Raw genomic sequence first — 21,356 nt, 5'->3', positions numbered from 1 at the left:
AACACTGCTGCAGTAGATAAATATTCCCAATACCACACAAACCCATGGTACTTCTGTCTGAACAGCACTTGGCTGCACTGAGCCAGCAGCAGGCTCTGCCCCAGGGCTAGTAGGAAAAGAACGTGAAACTGAAGGCCACAGTGATGGGGAAGTTGTCACCGGTGGGTAGTACAGGGGAGATGAACGCACCCTGTTCTCATTTTAGGCTCACTGCAATTACCACAGTCAGCCACTCAGCCAGTTTTTGCTGGAACAGAATAGCTGACTGAGTGAGGCATTTTGACTCAGTTAATTTAGCCAACTCCTCAGGAATAAAATGGCACTACTTCGCTCATAGAAACATTCTCCTACAGCACTGAACAACAAACTCATTGCTGCGAATCTGCACGCTTCACCACTTTGGATCCTTGCACACCCAGTCCTAAGAGCTGGAATTCTGATCTGAAGTTTTCCCACGAAGTGTTTTGGGTCTCACATATGGCTGTGGGTATTGTGGACGGCTAGACATGAGCAGAGAACTAAGAGAAATTTGAAGAATCACAGAGAAATAAAATTTTCTAAGGATAGATTTTTGAAGCATAGAAAACAGAATAAATTAAAACTGTAGCAACACCAATATTTGATAATTGAAACGTGCATGATTTTTTGTGTAGCCTAACAGATTGAAGGGAATTTTAATATGAGAAATGTGTATGTTCTAAGATGTTAAGAACAGCAAAAAGATTGATTCCTCTTTAGGAATATATCTTGCTTAAATTCAGATACTAAGCTATGAAGAAAAGTTTCACTGATCCTGTAAATGGGAACCTCAGCATGGCTACAAATTTAGTGTGAGAAAAAAAAATTTGTATCAGGGCAGAGCTGTGCATTTACTGTCTAATCACAAATCTACAAATGCAGCAAGCAGAGGGATCTAATTTTGTCACTTTCTCTCGACAGGCGAAATCTCACTTTAGCTTGCTTTTTTTACCCTAAGGTTATCTGACTCAGCCTTATCTTGAATTTTGTGATTAATTCTTACTGTTGCAACTCCTCTGTGCTTTTTTTAGTTTTCTCTAAAAACCACTTCCCTTGTTTCTTTTTCAGTTTACCTTAGAGCTTTAGCTTATGAAGTGCATTTATAAGGCATACGTGTTATTGTTATTATAGAATATTGAAGGTTTACTAAAAAGTCCATTAGCATTGCCACAGCCCCTCTAACCTTCTTGATATACCCTTATGTAGTCTGTAAAAGACAACCAGGATTTTAATGTGTTTACAGATACTATGTACTGCTAAGAAATCAGCTGTATTTTGCCAACCACTAAATTTATACAGGTATAGAAAGGAATTCTCATCAATAAAGGCCAGTGGCTCTCAGACTTTCTCAAATAACCTTATTTCTAGTATCTGTCTGTCTAGATAATATTGTGATTAACATCTATGCTGTGTGACCTGTGCTCATTTGGTCTCATTTTAACACGGAGTAGCTCTGGGATAGGTGACAGAGGCCACTTTTGCCACTAATGCCAATGGAGCCACACCTTCTGATGCCATCTGGAGGCTGGGAGCTAGGAGCTTGCTGCAAGTTTGGCTGCAAGGTGACTATTACTGCCTGCCTGTACACTTCCCGTGGGCCAGCACTGATCAGTAATTATACATGAGGAGAAATGAGAGTAAGAAACATCAGTAGCTGAGGTAAAACTTCATTATTCAGAAAAAGGCCACTTAAGAAATCTGTTCACCACCCTCTATGAGCCAGTGTGCATGCCACTAGACCTTCCTATTGCACGGTCAATTTTTCTTTAATTGCACTCATTTTTCCTCATTTACACAGCAGATAAAACTACTACCGCTTGAGGCTTATTTAATTGTTTTTCCACTACAAAGTGACACAGCTTAGACATGCATTACTTACTTTATCTATTGTCTCAAAAATGTTTGCTGCAGCTCCACGGCCAGTGGCAAAGGCTTCCAGACAGGGAGATGCCTGGCCAAGATTTAAAGCTCCTACTAAAACACCAAAGAACACCTGAAGAAGCAGAAAAAGAAATTAACAAAATATGGCATCACATTTTTATTACAGTTTAGAGCTTAGGCAGGCAAATCAAACTACAGTGGCTTAATGACTTCTTGTGTATCAGCTGAGCTGCAGTGATTCACTATATGAGCATAATCAGCCCACAAGAAAGCAAACAAACGCATCTTAGAAAGGATTTTCACTGTCTTTCACAACTTTGTTTCTAGGGTGACGTAAACCAACTTATCTCCTGTTTGCCTTGACCTAAAAACACGTGCACCCAGATATTTACAGAGGTAAATTTACTGAGGTGCCACTTGTATACCACACACATGCAAGTGCATTAACTGTCTGTTTTTACAGCAAGGAGTGAGCTGCATTGTATTTAAAGTATACCTTATTCTTCTCAGTGCTAATATACCAAGGTGTGCTTGTCAGAATGAGCATTTTTTTTTTTCATAGAATTCACTCTGCTTTATTCCTCCTTAGTTTTTCAATTATAGAGGTGGTTTGGCAGAGCAGCTGATAAAGGTTTGGATAATGTCTGTGGTGTAGGCTTTTGGTCCATTTTTTGCTTTGTTGTGGCTGATAGTTTGAACATTCACCCTGAGCATTAGGAGAACTGGTATGTAATCCTTTGCTGCACTTTGGCAATACCTGAGAATTCAGCTAAGAAGCAACGAAGGACTCAGCTAGCCTTTTGAATGTAACACAAACAGTAGTCAGGATATATGGGCAAGATGTATGAGGAAACACAACCATTGAGAAAGAAATAAAGGTACACAAGACTCAGTTTTCCCTTGCACCATAGTGATGTTTGCTGAGAATATTCCCATGGCTAAAGTGGAAGATGTATTGTACGCTGCAAACATCTACACTGTGATGTATTGATCGTGCCATAAGTTCATACTCAGCTTTACTACAAACTCATTTTCTTGTGTGAATGAATCCCAAAGCAATTAGGTTATATGCAGGTCAGAATCCATGATGAACATGAGGGAGTAGTTTCTGTACAATTGATAGAAGAAGAGAAGGCACCACTCAGTGTATCTCAGTGCAGTATGGCTGGTGCACAACAGTTTTTAAGAGACCAGGAAAAGCATATTGAAGTGTTTTGTATCTACAAATCTTCCCCTCCTCTCCCCTGCCAGACTAGGAGTGTATGGTAGAAGTACAAGAAAGTTGACTGGAAACTGAGAGGAGAAGGGGAGCATAAGGGAGAATCTCTCCATTGACAGCTGCAATTTTTCAGCTACAGGGTAACTCCCCACTGTTTGCTGTTTGTCATTTGGAAGCACTAAACTATAGTTATCATCTGCAAGGCAAGGAAATTGCTCACTTGGTTTTTCACAGCACTATCTCGTATCTACTACTGGTGTCAAGAGCAGTTGCAAATGATTTCCTGTGAGGGACATCCTCCTTCAACAGAATGACTCAATTTTACAATGTTCTCAGAGTAATTTACCAAGCTCCGTTTCACAGGAAGTTTTGCACTGCATGCGGCTGGTGGTTGGGAACTCTCATGGTGTGCAACAGGCAGAGAAAGATCAGAAATAGATGTCTCATGAGAACACCCAGGATTTATCAAGGTTCAGGAAAAATTTGCTCTGGGTCTAGACTGCAGCCTGCCATTTGGGCAGTCCTGGCTTAAAGCAAATAACCAAAATATCTGTAGATGTTGGTTTTATTACATTTATGTCATCAGTGTCTAAAGGATCTACTGTGCAGAAGTGGATGCATGAGTGCCATGCAGGTTAGCAAGGTTTTTATATACAATGCAGGAGCCGCAGCCACATGTGTTTTTAATCAGCATATATGTTTACATGTTCTTTGTCATCTATATAGCTGGGAGGGCAATTGGCAACAGAAAATAGTCATTCAAAGGAAAAGAAACTGCTCATGAGAGAGAGGTTAGATTTGATAAAACTTTCTTCGGTCAGGTTTCTCTTTAGCAATATGGGGTTTTTCCTCACCAAATAAGCTCGCCAGAGAAGCCAATATCCCAGAAGGCACATGCTGACCCACAAAATGGAAAAGCTAGTTTCAGGCCCCTGCCAGTTGTGTAGCAGGCTCTCAAACAAAAGCATTCTTCTGATCACAGTAGGCAGCATTTTAAATATTTAAAGTAAACATGGATTTTTTTTTTAATCTTATCCAATTCTGTCATATACTTCCATATGAATACTGATCTCTAATGATCTTTAAAAGACACATGTAGTGTTTGTTACCACTGAGTCACCAGATATCAGAACCTACATATGTGTTCCAGAATTAATGTTTTAAGAAACAGTCCAGAAAAGTTGCATCAAGCTAAAATGGGTACCTGGAGAAGAGTGCCAGGTGAATACTCTTCTTCTTCAAGGACAAGTTTAGACCCATACCAAAAGGCTAATGCATAACACAGGAAAATTATAAGCCACATGTAACCAGTGAATAATCCCATTATTATTCCTTTTCGAATTCCCCAGTACTGAGCAAACACCAGGTTCTTATCATATCTGTAGAAAGAGAGAAAAATAAAAGGGGATGAAATTAATTTCATAGAAAATTCAGAATTAGCGAAGACCAACAAAATTAGGCGTCTTCAATGACTGGCTGTACTACAGTTAAAAGAGGGTCCACATAAGGTTGATACCTCTCAGTCTGAAGTAAGAGACCACTGCTTAAAACCAGTAATGCTCCCACATCATGAAATCCTTCTATGTTCTAGTGTAAGAAGCACAAGGAAAGCCAAACTGACTGCAGATAGCTCACCATAGGGTTTGGGGTTTTAGCAGTGACATCGGATTTTAGAATTTGGTCAATCCTTCAGAGCATGTCCTACAGCCATGTCATGTTTTAAATGAATTTAAGAGAAACTTTCAACTTAACATCATCAGATCATTATGTCTTGCTTGAACAAGTTCTCTTATTTAGCTTGAAAGTACCCAAAGTATTCAGATGTGCTGCAAAAGTGATACATCAGACAATATTTCGGGGAAAATCTGTCAGTATTTTCCTACAAGTGGGAATGACTTGAAGATAGTATTGCTGATGTTTTATTTCACTGATTGACCGAATTATGAAACTGGGCTTGCATATGTAATGTTATTTGAAACTTAATTTTCTGTAACATACGTGCATATAATTCTCGAAGCTACCAGATGGTGATTGTTGTAGAATTTGGAGACTAATTGCCATGACTGAAGTACATTACAGCATTACGTTGCTACAGGGAAAAAGAAATCGAAGACCTTACAATTTGTCCAAACAAACCTTTCAACTTCTTTCTTCTCCCCACCAAAAGCAGCCACTGTTCTGATGGATGAGAGCACTTCATCAGCCACAGCTCCAGCTTTTGCATAAGCCTTTAATTCTCGGCCTGTTAGTTTTGCCACAGCCTATAAAAGCGTAAGAAATGCTGGTAACACCTGAACTGTATGTGCAGACAAGGACAGCAGTAAGCAGTGCTGGCTGTCACACTGCGCTCTCTGCGCTGCCTGCGCTGCACGAGGTCACCTCCTCTGCGCCAAGCAGGCATGGCGCACACTTGAAGACTTCTGTCTTCTAGTATTAGGACATATACCTCTGTAGCATATGTTTTGCAGAAGTTACCCCCTTGGCCAACAGCTCTGCTCCAGGAAGCTAGAAAGAACAGTTCACAACATCTGCTTTCCCTCCCTCCCTCTCTCTCTGCTGCTAACTGGGCTTAAAAGCAGACTGCAGACTGAGGGTTGGTGCATGGCTGAAGGAAGGGGGAGCTTAAGTGCCAAGAGCAGCCCTTTAGCCACTGTGGTGGAGCCCAGCTTCAGGAAGAAGAGGTAATAGTACTGATGGGGGAGGGCGGAAACAGATGTTGCCCACCACTGTGCTTTGTTTCTTGGGCTGACAGCAAACAGGCCCCTACATGGCAGCCCAGAGCACACCGGATGCCAAAAGCTTACTTATGCTTAAAAAAAATGTTCAAATTAATGGAAGAAAATGTAGTCATGTACATTGGCTTGGGAATGACATATCACTAGAAATTGTAGTGTGATTATTTTCTTCCTCTCTTCTGATACCCTATCCCAGGCTTATATTAGCCATTTTTGGAGACAGCAAAGCTGGCTAGATTGACCTTGGGTCTGTTTTCTTTATGGTTAAAAAAAAAAAAAAAAAAAGACAAGCTGGAAAGGCTTGTAAGAAAACATTTAACAGTGGTTATGTGAAAAGAAAGAAATGGGGACAGAGAAATAAGAATGGAAAGAGGGGAAATTACAAACATAAAGAAATTGGAAATGAAGGAAAGAGGCATTTGGGGGTTTATTTCATTCCCTGCCAGGATTCTGCTCTCCCACTTCACACTGAGTCATTATCCACGTCATCTACTTGCAGCCAGTATAAGGTGCTAAAAGAGAGCAGGAAGACAAGAAATTAGTCAGAGTTACATTAGAAGTTTGATAGCAAAATGATAGCAAACTGTTCCTGACGTGGAAGAAGTCAGATAGCCAAAGGGCTGAACCCAACCAAAGAACAGAGCGTGAGAGAACGCAAAGGAGGAGCAGGAACTGCCCAGCCCTGCTGGGTGTGGGAGAGAAGGTGAGAGGGCAGAGGATCCTGCCGTTTCCCTCTTCACTGGCCTTCCTCTGCACAGTGACAGTGAGTTGGTAGAGACCGGACGGAGAAGCAGAATGGGAACAACTGGGAGAAGATGCAGCAGCATGAGGTAAGTTTGAGCAGTTGTTTTCAAACATTTTACAGCTCCTAAACTTGATCATCTCTGGGAGCCCTTAGTCTACATAGATAAATCAGACCCTGTGTCTAGTAACTGTCTAAACCAGGTGGGTGTGTAGTAATGGGGAGGTGTAGGCCAGATTCTGATCTCAGCAACCATAATATTCATCTACAGGACCCAACAGAAGGTATGCTTACACTCCTACCTTAGAAGCAGGATATATTTTTCTGGGAATCAGAACAAGCAAAGTGGGAGCAAAGCCCAGCTCCCCGCTCCCACATCCCCAGTGCTGCTGTGACCATAATCTGCTTCTGTTGACTTCAAAGGAGTGCTGTAGCCTATGTATTCTCTATGGCATGACCTTCCTCATCATACCTCAACATGGACCCCTCACAATTCACTTACCAAGCCATAGATAGCTGCTCCAACCCCAAGCAGAGGGCTGACTGCAATGATAACTAAGGTCAATTTCCAGCCACTGACAAAACCCAGTAGGAATCCACACACAAAGGTGGTTAAGCGCTGGATAAAGATTGCTACTTGGTCAGCAATAGACTCATTAATTTTGTTGACATCACTGGAAAAAAAAAAAAAACACAACAAAAACCAACAGAAGATCAGTGAGCATATCTTTCATTTGTGTTGCAGTCTTGGCCATATTTGGGTTAGTTGCTTTCCCTTGGAGAGGGCCCTTCCTCACCCCTATTCTTTCCACCATCACGCCTTCTAGAGACTCTGGGCTACAGTGAGAAAACCTGGCACCTTTGCAATGGCAGAAGGCTTTTATGCATTTATACTGCAGAGAAGATATTTTCTTTTCCCAGGAAAATATGTCCTGTCAGCAGACTCATTCACTAGCGGGTTCTTGCTTCTGTGCCCCAGCTTATTCATAGAAGGGGGTGGAGACATCCCACCTGGATGCAGCTGATAATGGAAAAACGGTGTAGATGATACGGCATCCCTCCCATCATGGGGCACTGAGAATATACCGTACCGTCTTGCTGAGGGGGCAGGAAAAGGGAGGGCTGTAACTCTCTTCCAGTTCTACCTTCCACCACCTCCTGATTCCTCTCTCCACCCTATCAGATAGTTTGTCCTCTAAATGGGAGGGAGAGTGGGAAAACTTGGGAGGGCTACTTTATCACTGGAGGCAGTGAGAAAACATGACATCTCTATCACATGAGGAACAGGGGTGCAGCAGTTAACATCATTCGACCCCTACGCAGCTCCAGAGTTCATTTGTTCTCTCTTATGCATTGCCAACACAGAAAAAATATCTTAAAGCAAAACAGTCATCATACTGCTGTCACTCTTGGCTACTATGTTACCCCTGAGATCAGAAGAACTAGGAACTCCTGGAATAAATAGGAGCAAGGGGTGTTGAGGTTTAAAGTGCAAAGTTGTTAGCTCATTGATATATCAAGTGAAATTATAGTCCTCTATTGAAAAATTTAGGAGTGTTGAGTTGAAGAACATGTTAATATTTCTTCTGGAGACTGTTTTTTGCAGTCAGGAAGCTTTTTGTAGGCACAGGACAATGTTGTTCAAAAAAACAGGGAACTAAGTGTTATTAGACAAATACATGCTCGGTTCCTATTTTTTGCCAGAGAAATTCTTCACAGTGACTTACACTTGGCATTTATTCTTCATAAAAAGAACACCACAGGAAGTCATAGATACCTCTGGGCAGTGGGGAAAGGCAAATAAAATCCCCTTCAACTACAGAAAAATCATCTGCAGATGTAACTACTACTATACAGGCATGACCGAGAACAGGGAGCCATCTAGAGTCTGCATATTCACCTCGCAGCTGCCTTCAGCCTGTAAACAGGAACTACCGAGAAAAGGAGCAAGCCTTAAACTCCGTCCGGGCTAAATGGTTACCCAGGATAAGAAGGTTTCTCTGTCTGCCTTGGGTCCCTTTCTAAAGGTAGGTGCTTGTATCTTCTTTAGCAGAAGATTAAGCAAGGCTCACTCTTCTCTTTGAAAAGCCAACAAAAGCAAAGTGTGCCCCTAATATAATTTTCCTTTCTGGGAAGAGGGAGAGGGCTCAAACCCACATTTCCAACTTCAAGGGAGTGTGCAGCGGCAACCAAATTATTGATTACTCTGAAAGGACTAGGGACGAGAGGAGAAGGGAAGGATAGGACAGGCTGGCAAAAAAAAAACACTCCAAAACCCAAACCCTCCACCCCCTCTACATTTACTGATAGACAAGGGAAATAATTGTGGCTTAACAGTTATGGCACTCAGTTTGAAGATGGGGGAGATAATCAGCCTTGTCCCCGCTCCCAGGAACATAGCTGTATTTTATATTAGAAGGTGTTTGTCAAATGCCTAGTCATTGGCACTCTGTTGTGTTTGGGAAAAGTGCAAAATGTTCCCTGTAGCATATGTTTTTTCTAGATTACTTACTCAGAAATTCGGGTGTTCAGTTCTCCTACAGATGTACAGTCAAACCAGCCTATATCCATTCGCATTACTTTCCTGAAATAAGCTTTCCTGATTTTCTGTATCTGACGAGCTGCAGCCATAACCCAAAAGCAGATCTGGGAAGAGCATAATATGGCTTATAAATTGCAATAAAAAGTCTCTCTACTCCCAATAAATGGGAAAAAGCAATTTGGCTAAAATGGGAAAGAGCAATTTGGCTACTGATAAAATTACTATTCAGGTAAAATATATTCTAGCTACACAGACAGGATAGTTGTTTTATGCCTTTGATCTTTAAATAATGCAACAATTTTATAAAGCCTCTGGATGAAACATTTGTCTCAGTTCTGATAGGCTGAGAGGAGATGCAAGTTAAATTCCTCATGTTGTTACATGAATGTCATACCGACAAAAATTTTTCCATCTACAGCTGTAAGTAATATAAGGATGGCAGCCATCCTGCTTCAACAAAGCTCTGGGATAGTTTTTAGGAAGGCGAATGGCAAGTGATTTTTCCAATTATAAAAAGCTTCAAAAGCAGTGGGCTCTTTAGCAGATTATGCAGGAATCATCCAAGCTTGTGGTTTGTCTTAGTCATAAGGATTGACCTATTACTACAGAATATGTAGGGTATGATTCTTCTCCAACACTAGCTTTATGCTAGTAGTAGTCTGTAATATCTCTACAATAGAAACACGGGGCTCAACACAGTTGAGATGCCTACTGAGAATCTGCATGCCCTTCAGCTATTATTTTGGGAGGGCATGTGGTTTTCATAGTAACCACACTTAAACAAGTATTTCTTGTGGTCTGAAAGGAGCAGCATGCATTCATCTCACTGGGTAAAATGTATCCTTGTACAAAGGTATGCATGCACAAATCCAAGGAGGTCTCAGATTGCCAGAGTGAACCAATTACAGCCAATAGAATGAGAACTGAAAGCATCTGCTCTGCTCAGATGGGCAGCTGACTAAGCAGTTAAAGACAACATAATTCTTATAAACGTCTTCATTTAGTGATTTAAAATTTGAAATCAAAATAGGGAACAAAATACTGACTTGGAGGTATCCTAACAAAAGTACAGCACAACCAATTCCTCCATAGTAAGCTGCAAACTTGGTCATTTCTTGTTCAATGTCCAGCAGCCTGGAAAAAAAAAAAAAGAAAAGAAAGGAAAAAAAAAATAAATAAGCAATACTGTTTTAAGTTTCTCACAGATTTCTAATCTGGTGTTTCTTCAAGTTAGAGTCCCACTGGCTGGCAAGTCAGCTTGTTTTGCTGAGGCGTTATTTCCCAGTACTGAGGCTATCGCTAGCAGTGGCTGGTTTGCTTGCTCTGCCTGCTGCACCGGGGCAGGGCGCTGGCAGGTACCAGGAAACACTCTGCCCTCTTGGAGCAGCCCTGTAGCCCCTGAGAAACCCCACCAGACTGCACACTCCTGTTTCAAGGAAGAGCTGCCTAACAAGTTTTCATTGGATGTTGAATGCACTTGCTTTGTGCTATTATACCAACTAATAACAATCAGATTTAAACAATGTTTTATAGAGAGAAATGGGGGCTGCTGAAGTCAATTCAAGTATTTGTACCATAAGCTTGCTAACCTGATGTGATCATTTCTTTTAGCTCAAGTAGGAGTATTAAATTACTTCTAATATCAGTGAAGGGCATTGAGTCGCTGCTATTGCATTTAGATTACTTTGAAATAGGAATCTCAGGTCATTACTGGTTATGCTTCTAGGCAACTTTTTAAAAACATCCTGCAGACAGCAAATTTTATTCCATTTACCCAGAATTTGGTACACTGAAATTTTAAGCCAAAAGGGAACACTACGCACCTGACCCGATCTCTTGCAAAAAACAATCATGGAAACAACTCAGGTGCCTGACACAGATATCCAGTACCATTTTTAATGCTCCGGTGTATCCTGCCTGGTGCACAGTTGCTGCTTCAGAGGAACAGAGATCTGCAGCAATTCCTGTATTCTATCTCCCAGCCCCATATCAGAGGGCTGGTTTGGACAGCCTGGAGCAAATAATTTGGCCCCAGTCACCGACATCTAGGAATGCGAATCACTTCCCATGTGCTCTGAATTTCAGAGACCTTTAGACAAGTAACTTTTAGCTCTAATTAAATATCTAATTAAACGTCACTCAGATTAGAAAACTCTTAGAATGATGCACTGAAAAATGAGCCTTAGGAAAGGTTACAGGTTCAAATTTGGCTTTGACAGATCTCTGTATCTGAATGAATCATCTAGACTCCATTTATTATAGTTAATGGAAAGAAACAGGCACTCTTATAGGGCAGTTCATCTGACCTGCCTTAGACATCTCCCATAAGCTGAGATAAATTGCATCCTAGAAGCGCTCATTTCTCTTCAATGACTAAAGTTTAGCTAACTTGCTCAGAAGTCAGCAGGCACCTATGGGTACCCTAAGTCCTAACCAAAATGACCAGAAGTCATTATTACCTACAGTGTCATCAGAGAAAACAGATTAATGAAGTCAGATGTGTAGCAGACACATCTGTTATTAAAACAATCATCATCAAAGAATATCCTCACTGACATCTACAGCTGAAAGACCAAGACCCAAGCCGACCTTCTCTCCCTCCAGGTAATATCTCCAGCTCAGAAATATGACTCTATAACAAAAACCATCCCTCTTTTCTGCCTTATGGATAGAAAATATAAGGTTTAAAGGCTGAAGCGGACTTTCTCTAGCAATACATTCTCTGACAAGCCATAACAACAAAGGAAAAGAAACAAATACATCTAATACTTACCCACATCTTATTGTGGCATTCTTTTCATTCTGATGAATAGTACCATTAATCCACACTACGGTGTTATTTACACATATCTTGCCTGGGTCTTTAAGCTCTTGCATTTCAATGTCATATTCAATAAACGTGTCTGCCATTGCACCAAACACAAGCAACACAGCTGGCTGGGCTGCTCCATGAACAATAGCACAGAAACTACCAACAGCCATCATTAAAATTTCCATAGATGAAGAAAATCGAAACTAAAGAGACAGGAAAAAAAATATGGTTTCTGCTGAGAGGCAGGCTTCATGTTGGTTGCAATAATCAGGTGGATCAGATACAAAATCCTTCTCTTTAAATTTCAGAATTATCTTCAATACAGAAATAAGACAAATCTCTCTCTCGAGTCTAATCTAATTGCACCTGTGATTACAGCTTCATAAATTTTTGAGCTCCCTTTTAGTTGACAGCAGAATCTGACCATGTGAATGAATGTATTATATAACATTAATAGCTCAAAATCATTCCGCATATCATCATTCTAGAAGCTACCTAAAATATATGAATTATAATTACTATTCATAATATATAGACTGCTTTGCAGATTTCCTGTGGGGACAGAGGGAGAGGGAAGGGAGGAAGAAGCCTTAGGGCATTATATAGAGCCTCTGAATAGAGTTAGCCAACTTCTCAAAAGTCTGGTAGGCTGTGGTAGAAAGCCAGCTAAACTTCTCAGAGCAAGTTCTCATAATTAACATTCTAAAACATGTTGGCTGAGCCAGGCAATTGTGCATTGGCTTTTAATCTGGGAGAAATGTATAGAAATATGACATAGCATGCAGTAGAAAAAGGATAGAGCTAAGTCTTATTACCTTACATTTGCCATGGGCCAAGAGCATGCACACAAGCAGCTGGTGACTCAGCTAAGATACAGTGACTTAAGTTCCCTTTGTCATGATTGTGTGAAGTCAGGTTAAAGTCATGAGTAAATATACAGATCACACTGTCCCTATAGAATATCAGTATCAAATGCTATGTATTTTAAAAATAGGAATGTGAAGAGGAATCATAGCCTGCTGAAGAACCTGTCCAGGTTCCGTAGGTGCTATAACGTGAGGAAGAGAAGAAAGGTTGGGAATTTGGAGTGCATATGGAAAAGAGACATTAGGGCAGCAACAAGAGAAAGGGAAAAATAAGGCAGTTAACACAAAAGAGAAATAAATAAAAGGTCTTTTTACAAAAAAGTTAGAACAAAACCATAGCAAACCTTGCTCATAAGAAGTCTAGGAATTCCCTTGATTAAAAAAAAAAAACACACAGAAAATGCACAGATATGTGGTATCTGATCTCTCAGCACATCTGATGCAAACGTACTGCACTTTAGGAGTTAAATATCTGTGCAAAACAGGCTACAGAATCCAAACCCCTTCTGCTTGACAGACATAGTCCTCTGTGTGGACAGACTGTTCTCTCCACCCAAGAGCTGAGATACTTAGCCAGGTAGCGTACAAGCCACATGGATGTAACTGCACTAGACCACTACTACAGTGAGGACCGTATTAGTTTGGACACATTACAGGCTTATTGCCTAGACTACATGAAAAATTGAAGTAATAAAACTTCTTAGCTGCATGCTGCTGGGTTGGGCATCTCTCTACTACATTAATTTTAAAATTTCAATACACCCTGTGGTTTTCCAAGACCCATCATAGGCTAGACATACCATACGGTATTGTGCATTCCTAAGTTTCTATAGTTACCAAATCTTCCAATACCCATGGAGTAATTACAAGCTGAATTATCTGCCAAATATCACACAGCAATTTTTTGGCAGAAATAAGAATGAATGAAGGTTACCTAGATTCCTACTGTGCATCTTAACTCTTTTCCCCATATCTACCTGTAGGTTCAATATAATATGTTTAATAGACAGTGATGACACAAATATTGATAATCAATACCAAGCTGACAAAATGACAAATGGTTCTATTAAATTCCCATTGACTTTAATGGCAGGATTTCATGCCAAATGGTTTAATCCTTGAAAGTTTGGCTTAGTCACAGCTATTGCCCAAAACAACCATGTAGATTATTCTCACTTATTCTGCAGCATAATACACATAAAATATTTATAGTCATTGCTTTCATTACCAGCTGAAAGAAGCCAACACGAATATTGTTTTCTTTCTTTTCCGATGACCTTCAAGAACAGAAAACATAAAATTATAAACTTGCATTTTAGCACACATTTTGTTCTATATGCAAAGACAGTACACAGAATCAAAATTAACTCACTTTTCACTTTTCTTCTCTATGAAAGGTTCTTCATATGTATAGAAATTCCTAGAAAAAACAATAAGATTTTACATTAATTCTTTTAGTCTCTTGGTTAGTTCTCTGAAATTACATTTCATTTGAGACATTTGCCCAGAATTTTAAGAGATGAGCTGTTTCTTTCATATTTCTTTGGAACCAGTGATTTGACGGATCTTTTAAATTTTAGACAGGGACTAGAACAGAGATTACGTTAAAATGACCTGAATCTTTTGCTTTATTTCATAAGCAGCTCCTCAAAACACTGTTGCTATAATGTGGATGGTAGGTTCTTGGAGGTCAGTTAGAGAAAGACCCACTATCCAAATTGTTGGCTTGCCCTTTCTCTAGGACAGAGAGGGAATGGGAACAGGACCATGGTAGACCTTGAATACTGGGCTGGTGCTGTCTGAGATGGGCAGCCTGACAAAGACAAAAATTAAGAGATGCTCTTGCTTCCTCATTCTAGTAGTTCTCAGACTGCGTACACTGTGTCAGAAAGCTGGCACAAATTACAACCCCCGTTAGGATGGCCAGTCTGTCACAGAGCTGTCCTAGGAAGAGGGAAGCTCTTAACCCCATTCAAATCTCAGATTATAGCTGAAGGTCAAGGTCTCTAAGTCATTTCAGCTTCTAACTGACTAGAATTCTATGTTTAAATCTGAATATCTGAGTTCTAATGATGTGAGCTAAAGTCTAACAGTTAAGCTTTAAGAGAAACAAATCATGACTGATTAAAGTTCTTGAAAAGACTCATTCCTCAAAATAAAAGTACTGAAGAAAGATAAATTTGAGTATCAACAACATTTTCAGAAGATAGACCGTATTTTGCTGCCATTAGCCTGTGTTTTTGAAGATTTCTAGGGCTGTTTTGGTCTACCTGTATCAGTTGTATCAAATAAGGCAGTTCAACTCCTAGAGAACAGCTTTTCATTAAATACCATATATTCTATAAATGTGTCAGTTTGATCCGATGGCATTAACTTCTTTGAATATTCCTAGAAATACTGATTGTTCCATTTGTGTACATGACTTACTCTGATTTCTTGAAGCTGTTACCTGTTAGGAAAAATAAATGCACAGTCTAGTTAATGATTATCGTCAAAGTACATAATGCTCCTGTAGACATGTGAAACAAACCCCAGAACCCCATGGGGCCTGATCATTCCTGAGTTATAAGCATCTTATTCCCACTGATACATCTAGCCAGGGACATGAAGAACAGACATGGGCCCCAAAATTCCTTGGTAAATTTATATCAATTTAAACCTGCTTTCTCTTGAAGAAGTAGTCTCAGGTTTTTTAATCCCCCAGATGACAAAATGGTTTTCACCAAATACATTGTTCAGGACTATTGCCAAAAGTCAACTCGTGTTCATTGCAAACTGTTTGCTAGTATTCAACTAGTTCTCTTGGATGCTGTCATCAAGGAATACTACTCTACTGGCAGTTCCCGCATGCTCCCTGAAAGGAGGGGCAGTAGCTCTTCCCTCTTGCCTTCCAACAACTTAAAGACTGCAAATCCTGTGGAAGAGAGGCAGTTGTGCCCCTGGATGGTAAGATGAACTTGTCACACTGTTGTCCATTCTTGGGATGCTCTCTAAGGAACCATAACTTAGAGAAATGGAATTATACTACAAGATATAATTGTGCTCTAGGGCAACTCCTTATTCCCCAGAACAGGTCTGGATTTAGCTGCCTTTCAAGAGATGTTGTTAAAGATATCACACCTAAAGCACAGCTTGTGTTTGCAGAGACCTCAAAGAGGTGTCCTCATAAGGGCTGATGTAGAAAGTATTTACTGTATATCACTTGAGATGACAATGAATAAAGAGCTAGTTTGAATAATCTAAGGGCACTGGGCATATGCACCTTGCTCATTTACAATGCACTGGGTAGCTCAGCATCAGTTTCAGAACCATGGTATACTTTTCAAGCAGTGCCTTCCTTTCTTCACATCTAGTGACACAACACTGAGCATGCACAGGCCTGTTTCACAGAGCAACTTTACATCACAATTCACAGAGGGTACAAAGAAGTCACTGCAACCACAAATTTTGCCTCCATCATTTCCTACCCAATGGAAAAAGTCTTTTCCACTGTCTCTGGGGTTTTGTATTTCTCAAGGCAACAATGTTAGATGGAAGCAGTCTGAGTTTGAGACTAAGGGAACAGCTGATTATACCTCTTTTTAGAGGTTAATATGATAACTTTATTTGGCTTTAGCTAACAGTGACTCTTATTTTGCTCTGTTTGTTACTCAGGGATGGTAAAAAGAAAATATTCTTTCAATAAGGTACATATGCCTATCCCAGGAAGGTATTAATCTGTAAAAATATTATTAAAAATAATCATTTGGTGTTAGAAAAGAGCTGGTTGTAAAGGAAAAAAAGAAACATCTGTTTGCAGTTTTTTGAAGTTTGACAGCTGGTAACAGCTGTAATGGTTTGAAACCATTTCTAGAAGACTCTTCAGGGTTTATTGGAAAAGATAAGGTTTAGAGAAAGCTTTGTCTGCAGGTTGATGATGCAAAGTGTGTTGCAAAAAATGAAGCAATTAGCTACTGGGAGTAAAATGGGAGGAACAAAAGAGCCTGGTGAAATAGCTTTCTGAGTCATATCAATTTAGAGAGCAAAATAAGCATTCTCCAAAGATGAAGAACCGCTAATCTATGAACTTGAAGAGGGAAACAAGAGTATATCAATGCTATTCAAGAGTGCGAGGAATTGCAGTCCAATTCTTGCAGACCAGCAGTTTTTGAGCAGGAGGAGAATTTGGAATGATGTTACCTATGCTTAATTTGAAAGAAATAAACAGATGAGTAACAGTTCACACTGCTACAATTGAAAAAGTAGAAAAAGAGGACAGAACATTATTTTTATTGAAAAGAAAAGAATGTAGGGAAGATGAAAGAATTTATTAACACTAAAGAAAAAAGCTATAGTAACCATTTGAATGCTCAAAAAAAATTGAAGGAGGAATTAAGGCATTTAAGAAAGAAATTTTACAATTTGAAAAAAAAGCACAGAATCAAGGAAAAGCTGAAGAACATCGCCAAGAATTTGAGTTTTTACTGGTATTGTGAGAACACAGTAAAAGTTAAGCCTGAGGAAATCAAGTAACTGTACTTAGAAGGCTCTCAACTAAAGCTGGCTCTTAACTACACCTACAGATGTAGTGTTCAAGGGTTGATCCAGTGAGGGCTAGTTCTTACTGATATATACAAAAGATGCACAAAAGATGGTTATTGAAACAAACCTCGCAGGTCTGCACTACAGAGCAGAAGAGATCAGTCAGCAGAATGCCAGTATGGTTTTAAAGCAATAATGTTTGCTTTGGGAAAGGTGCTGTAGCAGTTCAACAAACAGCTCACTACATTAAGCAGAAAACACAGTGGATTTCCAAGGAAACTGAGAAACCAGAGAAAACTTGCTTGGATAGGCAAAAAAAACCCAAACCCACAACTGTGAAAAGAGGAAGAGCTTTGGTCCCAAAAGAAAGCCTTTTGGCAAAATCCTATAACAAGTAAAAGTGGCAAGTACATAAGACAAACTAACAGATAAAAAACACCACCTCAAACCAGCTAGATAAATCTGGGCAATCCAGGAGAAGTTCTAAGTAAGTGGCTGGAAGAGACAAAGAGTGTTCTGCCCCAGAAGTAGAAGGACATACCCCTTGACCTATTCCCTCCCTATTCTCATTATTCCTCCCCACCTCCACCAATATTAGAGCCCACAATACCCCATGCATTGAAACTGCCTTCAGATAGCAGCCTAAGTAAGAAGTTTCAAAACCAAAATGAAACACAGCAGGGGAGGAGAGCGTGGAGATCTGTATTGCTTCAGCACATAGAGGGCTGCTCATTCCAGCAGGATGCAGGGCAGTGTGCTGGGGCAGCAACACACTGGGGAGAGAGCAGACACTCAGAAAACATGGACATTGGTTTCTTTCGCAGTCATGGAACTGAGGTTGCTGCTGCTGCTCTGTTGCAGACTTTAAAATCAGCTACATAATCTAGCATGCCAGCTTTGATTTTAAGAACACGTTCAAGTTATTCAGAGAATAAGTTTCTACACTATTTTCTTACCAGCTGTAAGAATAGATTCGAGGTTCCTAACAAAAACAGACCTTTGAATCTGTTGAATAGGAGATTATCTAGTCTAGGAGAATAATCCCAGCAAAGTGAAAGAGATTTGATAAGGATGGTTAAAACCAAAGGAATCACCTGGATAACACAGAGAGACAGAAGGTGGGAACATAACATTTTCTGCACATGAAGCTCTTGTTCAGTTTCTAATGTCAGACCAAGAAAAGCACATGCACTGTTTTTTAACGGAACACCTGCTTTTATGTTTGCAGATATCAATCAATCTCTACAAAGATAACCACAATCAAGGCTTAGTCCAAGCTCAGACTGAATACTCCAAATGTGTTCAAACTCTACTGTTATGTTAACAGCTGTATGAGACATCCTATTACAGATAGAGATTGGAAGGAAATCCCAAGCCCAAACAATGAATGATACTAGATTTGAAATGCAGACTTAGCATCAATCAGCAGCTACTAAGTTTGAAAAATAACAACAGACATCACAGATCAAGTTATAGCTGAGACGCTGCTGCTATATAGCAGGGAGAGAGGCTTGAAGAGGGCTCTCATTAAAAATTAGTCATAAGGTTCTTGAAAAAGTTTGATTATTGTCTGAAATTTCATGACATACATGGTTATGTGAAGAATTTTGCTGCATGGCATAAGTTTTAACAAAAGGTAGATGGATGGTTCCCATGAAACAGAAGAGACTGAGGCTGGACTGCCTTAAACCTGAGCTGTTGCCTAGGCAGGGGAAAAATAATTCACTGTAACTCAGTCTAGTATGGTTTGCGTTGATTTCTTTTTGTTGGTGAAAAATTGTTCCAAGAGAGAGGGACTGTCTCCAGTTTTCTGGAAGTAATCTGTCATTTATGACAGATTCAAGTGAAATAAAAGGCATAGTCTTTATCACTATCCAACTTGATTGTTCTAACAATACATTTGATGACTTAAAATAAAAGAAAAAAAAAAAAAAGAGAGAACCCAAGATAAAAAAGCATCCCTCCTCTTCAAGTTGTGTTTTGTTCAGAGCTGACCTAAAAGCACTAATTTTTGTGATGAAGCAGGTAAAATTGGGAGTGAATGCCACATTTGTAAATCCCAATAAGGCCCATGGTTAGAACACCAGCTATTTCATGCATGGTCTGAAGCATTTCATTGGGTCCTAGGAGAATGTTTTCAATGAAAGCTTAAACACTTGCAGGATTAGACCACAGCTGTCGGGGAATTTGAAAATACAAAATGTATGTATGCCTAAAGAACCTGGTGATATCTGAGTGCTGGAATCCTTTTGTGAACCCTTTCTACTCTGTGTGAGGAGCATGTATGTTGCATTGCATTGCACTTTGTCTTCCATTATCTGCTACTGTTTTGCTTTCCTTTGTACCTTACATGCAGTATAAATATTTAACACCCCTCCCTTTGTCCACTTTTCTCAAGTCTTATAAACAGAACTCAATATATTTAGCAGTTTCTCTTCCTTGACCCTTGCCAAATTTGGATTGGCAAAATGGAAAAGTGCACATTGCAAAGGAAAAATGGAAGAAAAAAGGAAAAGCTCTGATGAGCTCTGATGCATATCTTCGCATAGCAATAGCTCATAAGAATTCTGCCCAATATAAGTATGACTACAGATATATGTGTTTGTTGAAAGCAGCTCTAGAAACTATGGAAGACAGAACTTTTCATTTTTTTTCCCCAGTAAAGGCCCTTTACTTGTACACCAAAGTGCTAAGTATAAAAACCTAGGTAGACACCCTGAATTTATAGACCAATAAATAAAGATTGTCCATGAGTAGGGATTGTTATATGTAGTTTTTATAGAGAAGCTGTTTTGCAAGCAACATACCAATAACAGCAGGTACCTCATAACTCTATTTATTCCACAGACTATTTGCTTTTTATTCTGTAGACTGTTTGCTGCACTTAGGCCACCCACCACCTGTTTTACATGCATTATAAAATAAGGAGCTGACTGAAAAAAACACTTCTTACTTTTGCCATCCAAGTCAAAAGCATAGTTATCCTCTCCCAATTTCTTGATGCTACGCAGAACAACAGGGTCAGACATGATGATTAGCTACTTAAATCAGAAGTCCTGAAGAGAGCAGAGGGGGAAAAAAAAAGAGAGAGTATCAGCATACATTTGTCTGTGAACATACCACAATATTATGTTAAACTCCTGCTTACCTCAGGTTTGCCTTCATTATTGCAGTGCAATACCACTGATTACAGCACAAGATATAACAGAATAAATGTTTCAGACACAATGAAACTGCAGAGTAGAAAAACACCTCAGAGAAGTATGCCCAACTCACCCCTACATGCAAGGCCTCTCTGAAAGGCTTCAGTACCTCCTGCCTGAACTGAGGGCTGCTCCTCAGGGCTTTGCAGCCCACTGCAAACAGCCCTGTCCCCATTAATGGCTGTATTAAAATAAACTGCCACTTTTGTGCAGGTGACATCTGTAGGTTATAGATTGAGATCTTAAAATGACAGATCTTGCCTCAGTTATAAGGGAGCAGCAGGCAGGAGACCTGCCCCTGCCTTGTCTCATCCTGGGTAGCAGTGGCCAGCAGGACCACAACAGGGGGACAATCAGGGGACAAGAGGGGAGGCCCCTCGCAGCCACACTGATATCTGCAGCATCACCAACACCACCAGCTGCACTCCCACAGCTCTCAGCTGGGACCAGTTACCCAGCAGACCCACTTCTCTGGACAGGTTTATTCCTAACTAGCGACACTGACATGCCAAGCAGATGTCATACATGAGAAGAAACAAGGAGATAAAGTTAACACTTTCTTGTTAAAGAAGCACTTTTGTGAGGCAAAATCTGGTGGTAGTGCTAGTTTTGGCCAGGCAGGCCTAGCATCCAAGATGGCACCCAGGGAAAGTGCTGCAGAAGCCCTCCCCAAAACATGCCCTTTCATAACCAAAGTTGTCTCATCTAAACCTTTGTTTAACATAGTTCATCTCAAAGCATAGTTACAATACCTCATTCCAGTCATTAAACATCAACATTTGCATGTTTCTATTTCCATATAAACCTCTCACAACCC

At 40.0% G+C, this 21,356-nt stretch overlaps 1 protein-coding gene across 4 annotated transcripts in view; it reads right to left on the bottom strand.

The window, feature by feature from the left end:
• The window catches only part of ABCB11 (ATP-binding cassette, sub-family B (MDR/TAP), member 11), a 44,884-nt gene extending 24,519 nt beyond the window's left edge, over window positions 1–20,365 (bottom strand). For 2 of the 4 annotated variants that reach the window (XM_009894584.1, XM_009894582.1), the window contains exons 1-9: window positions 20,283–20,365; window positions 14,044–14,092; window positions 11,911–12,152; window positions 10,184–10,271; window positions 9,108–9,241; window positions 7,098–7,269; window positions 5,255–5,379; window positions 4,323–4,497; window positions 1,898–2,011 (exon numbers count right to left, since the gene is read on the bottom strand). In XM_009894584.1, the coding sequence (XP_009892886.1) occupies window positions 1,898–2,011; window positions 4,323–4,497; window positions 5,255–5,379; window positions 7,098–7,269; window positions 9,108–9,241; window positions 10,184–10,271; window positions 11,911–12,152; window positions 14,044–14,092; window positions 20,283–20,365 (1,182 nt within the window). The other 2 variants (XM_009894580.1, XM_009894581.1) reach the window with 2 other exon arrangements.
• Between the last annotated feature and the right edge of the window lie 991 nt (window positions 20,366–21,356).

Source organism: Charadrius vociferus, unplaced genomic scaffold (assembly GCF_000708025.1).
Source record: "Charadrius vociferus isolate BGI_N301 unplaced genomic scaffold, ASM70802v2 scaffold161, whole genome shotgun sequence".
NCBI classification, from domain to species: domain Eukaryota; kingdom Metazoa; phylum Chordata; class Aves; order Charadriiformes; family Charadriidae; genus Charadrius; species Charadrius vociferus.
This window is presented reverse-complemented; position numbering and strand designations above follow the sequence as displayed.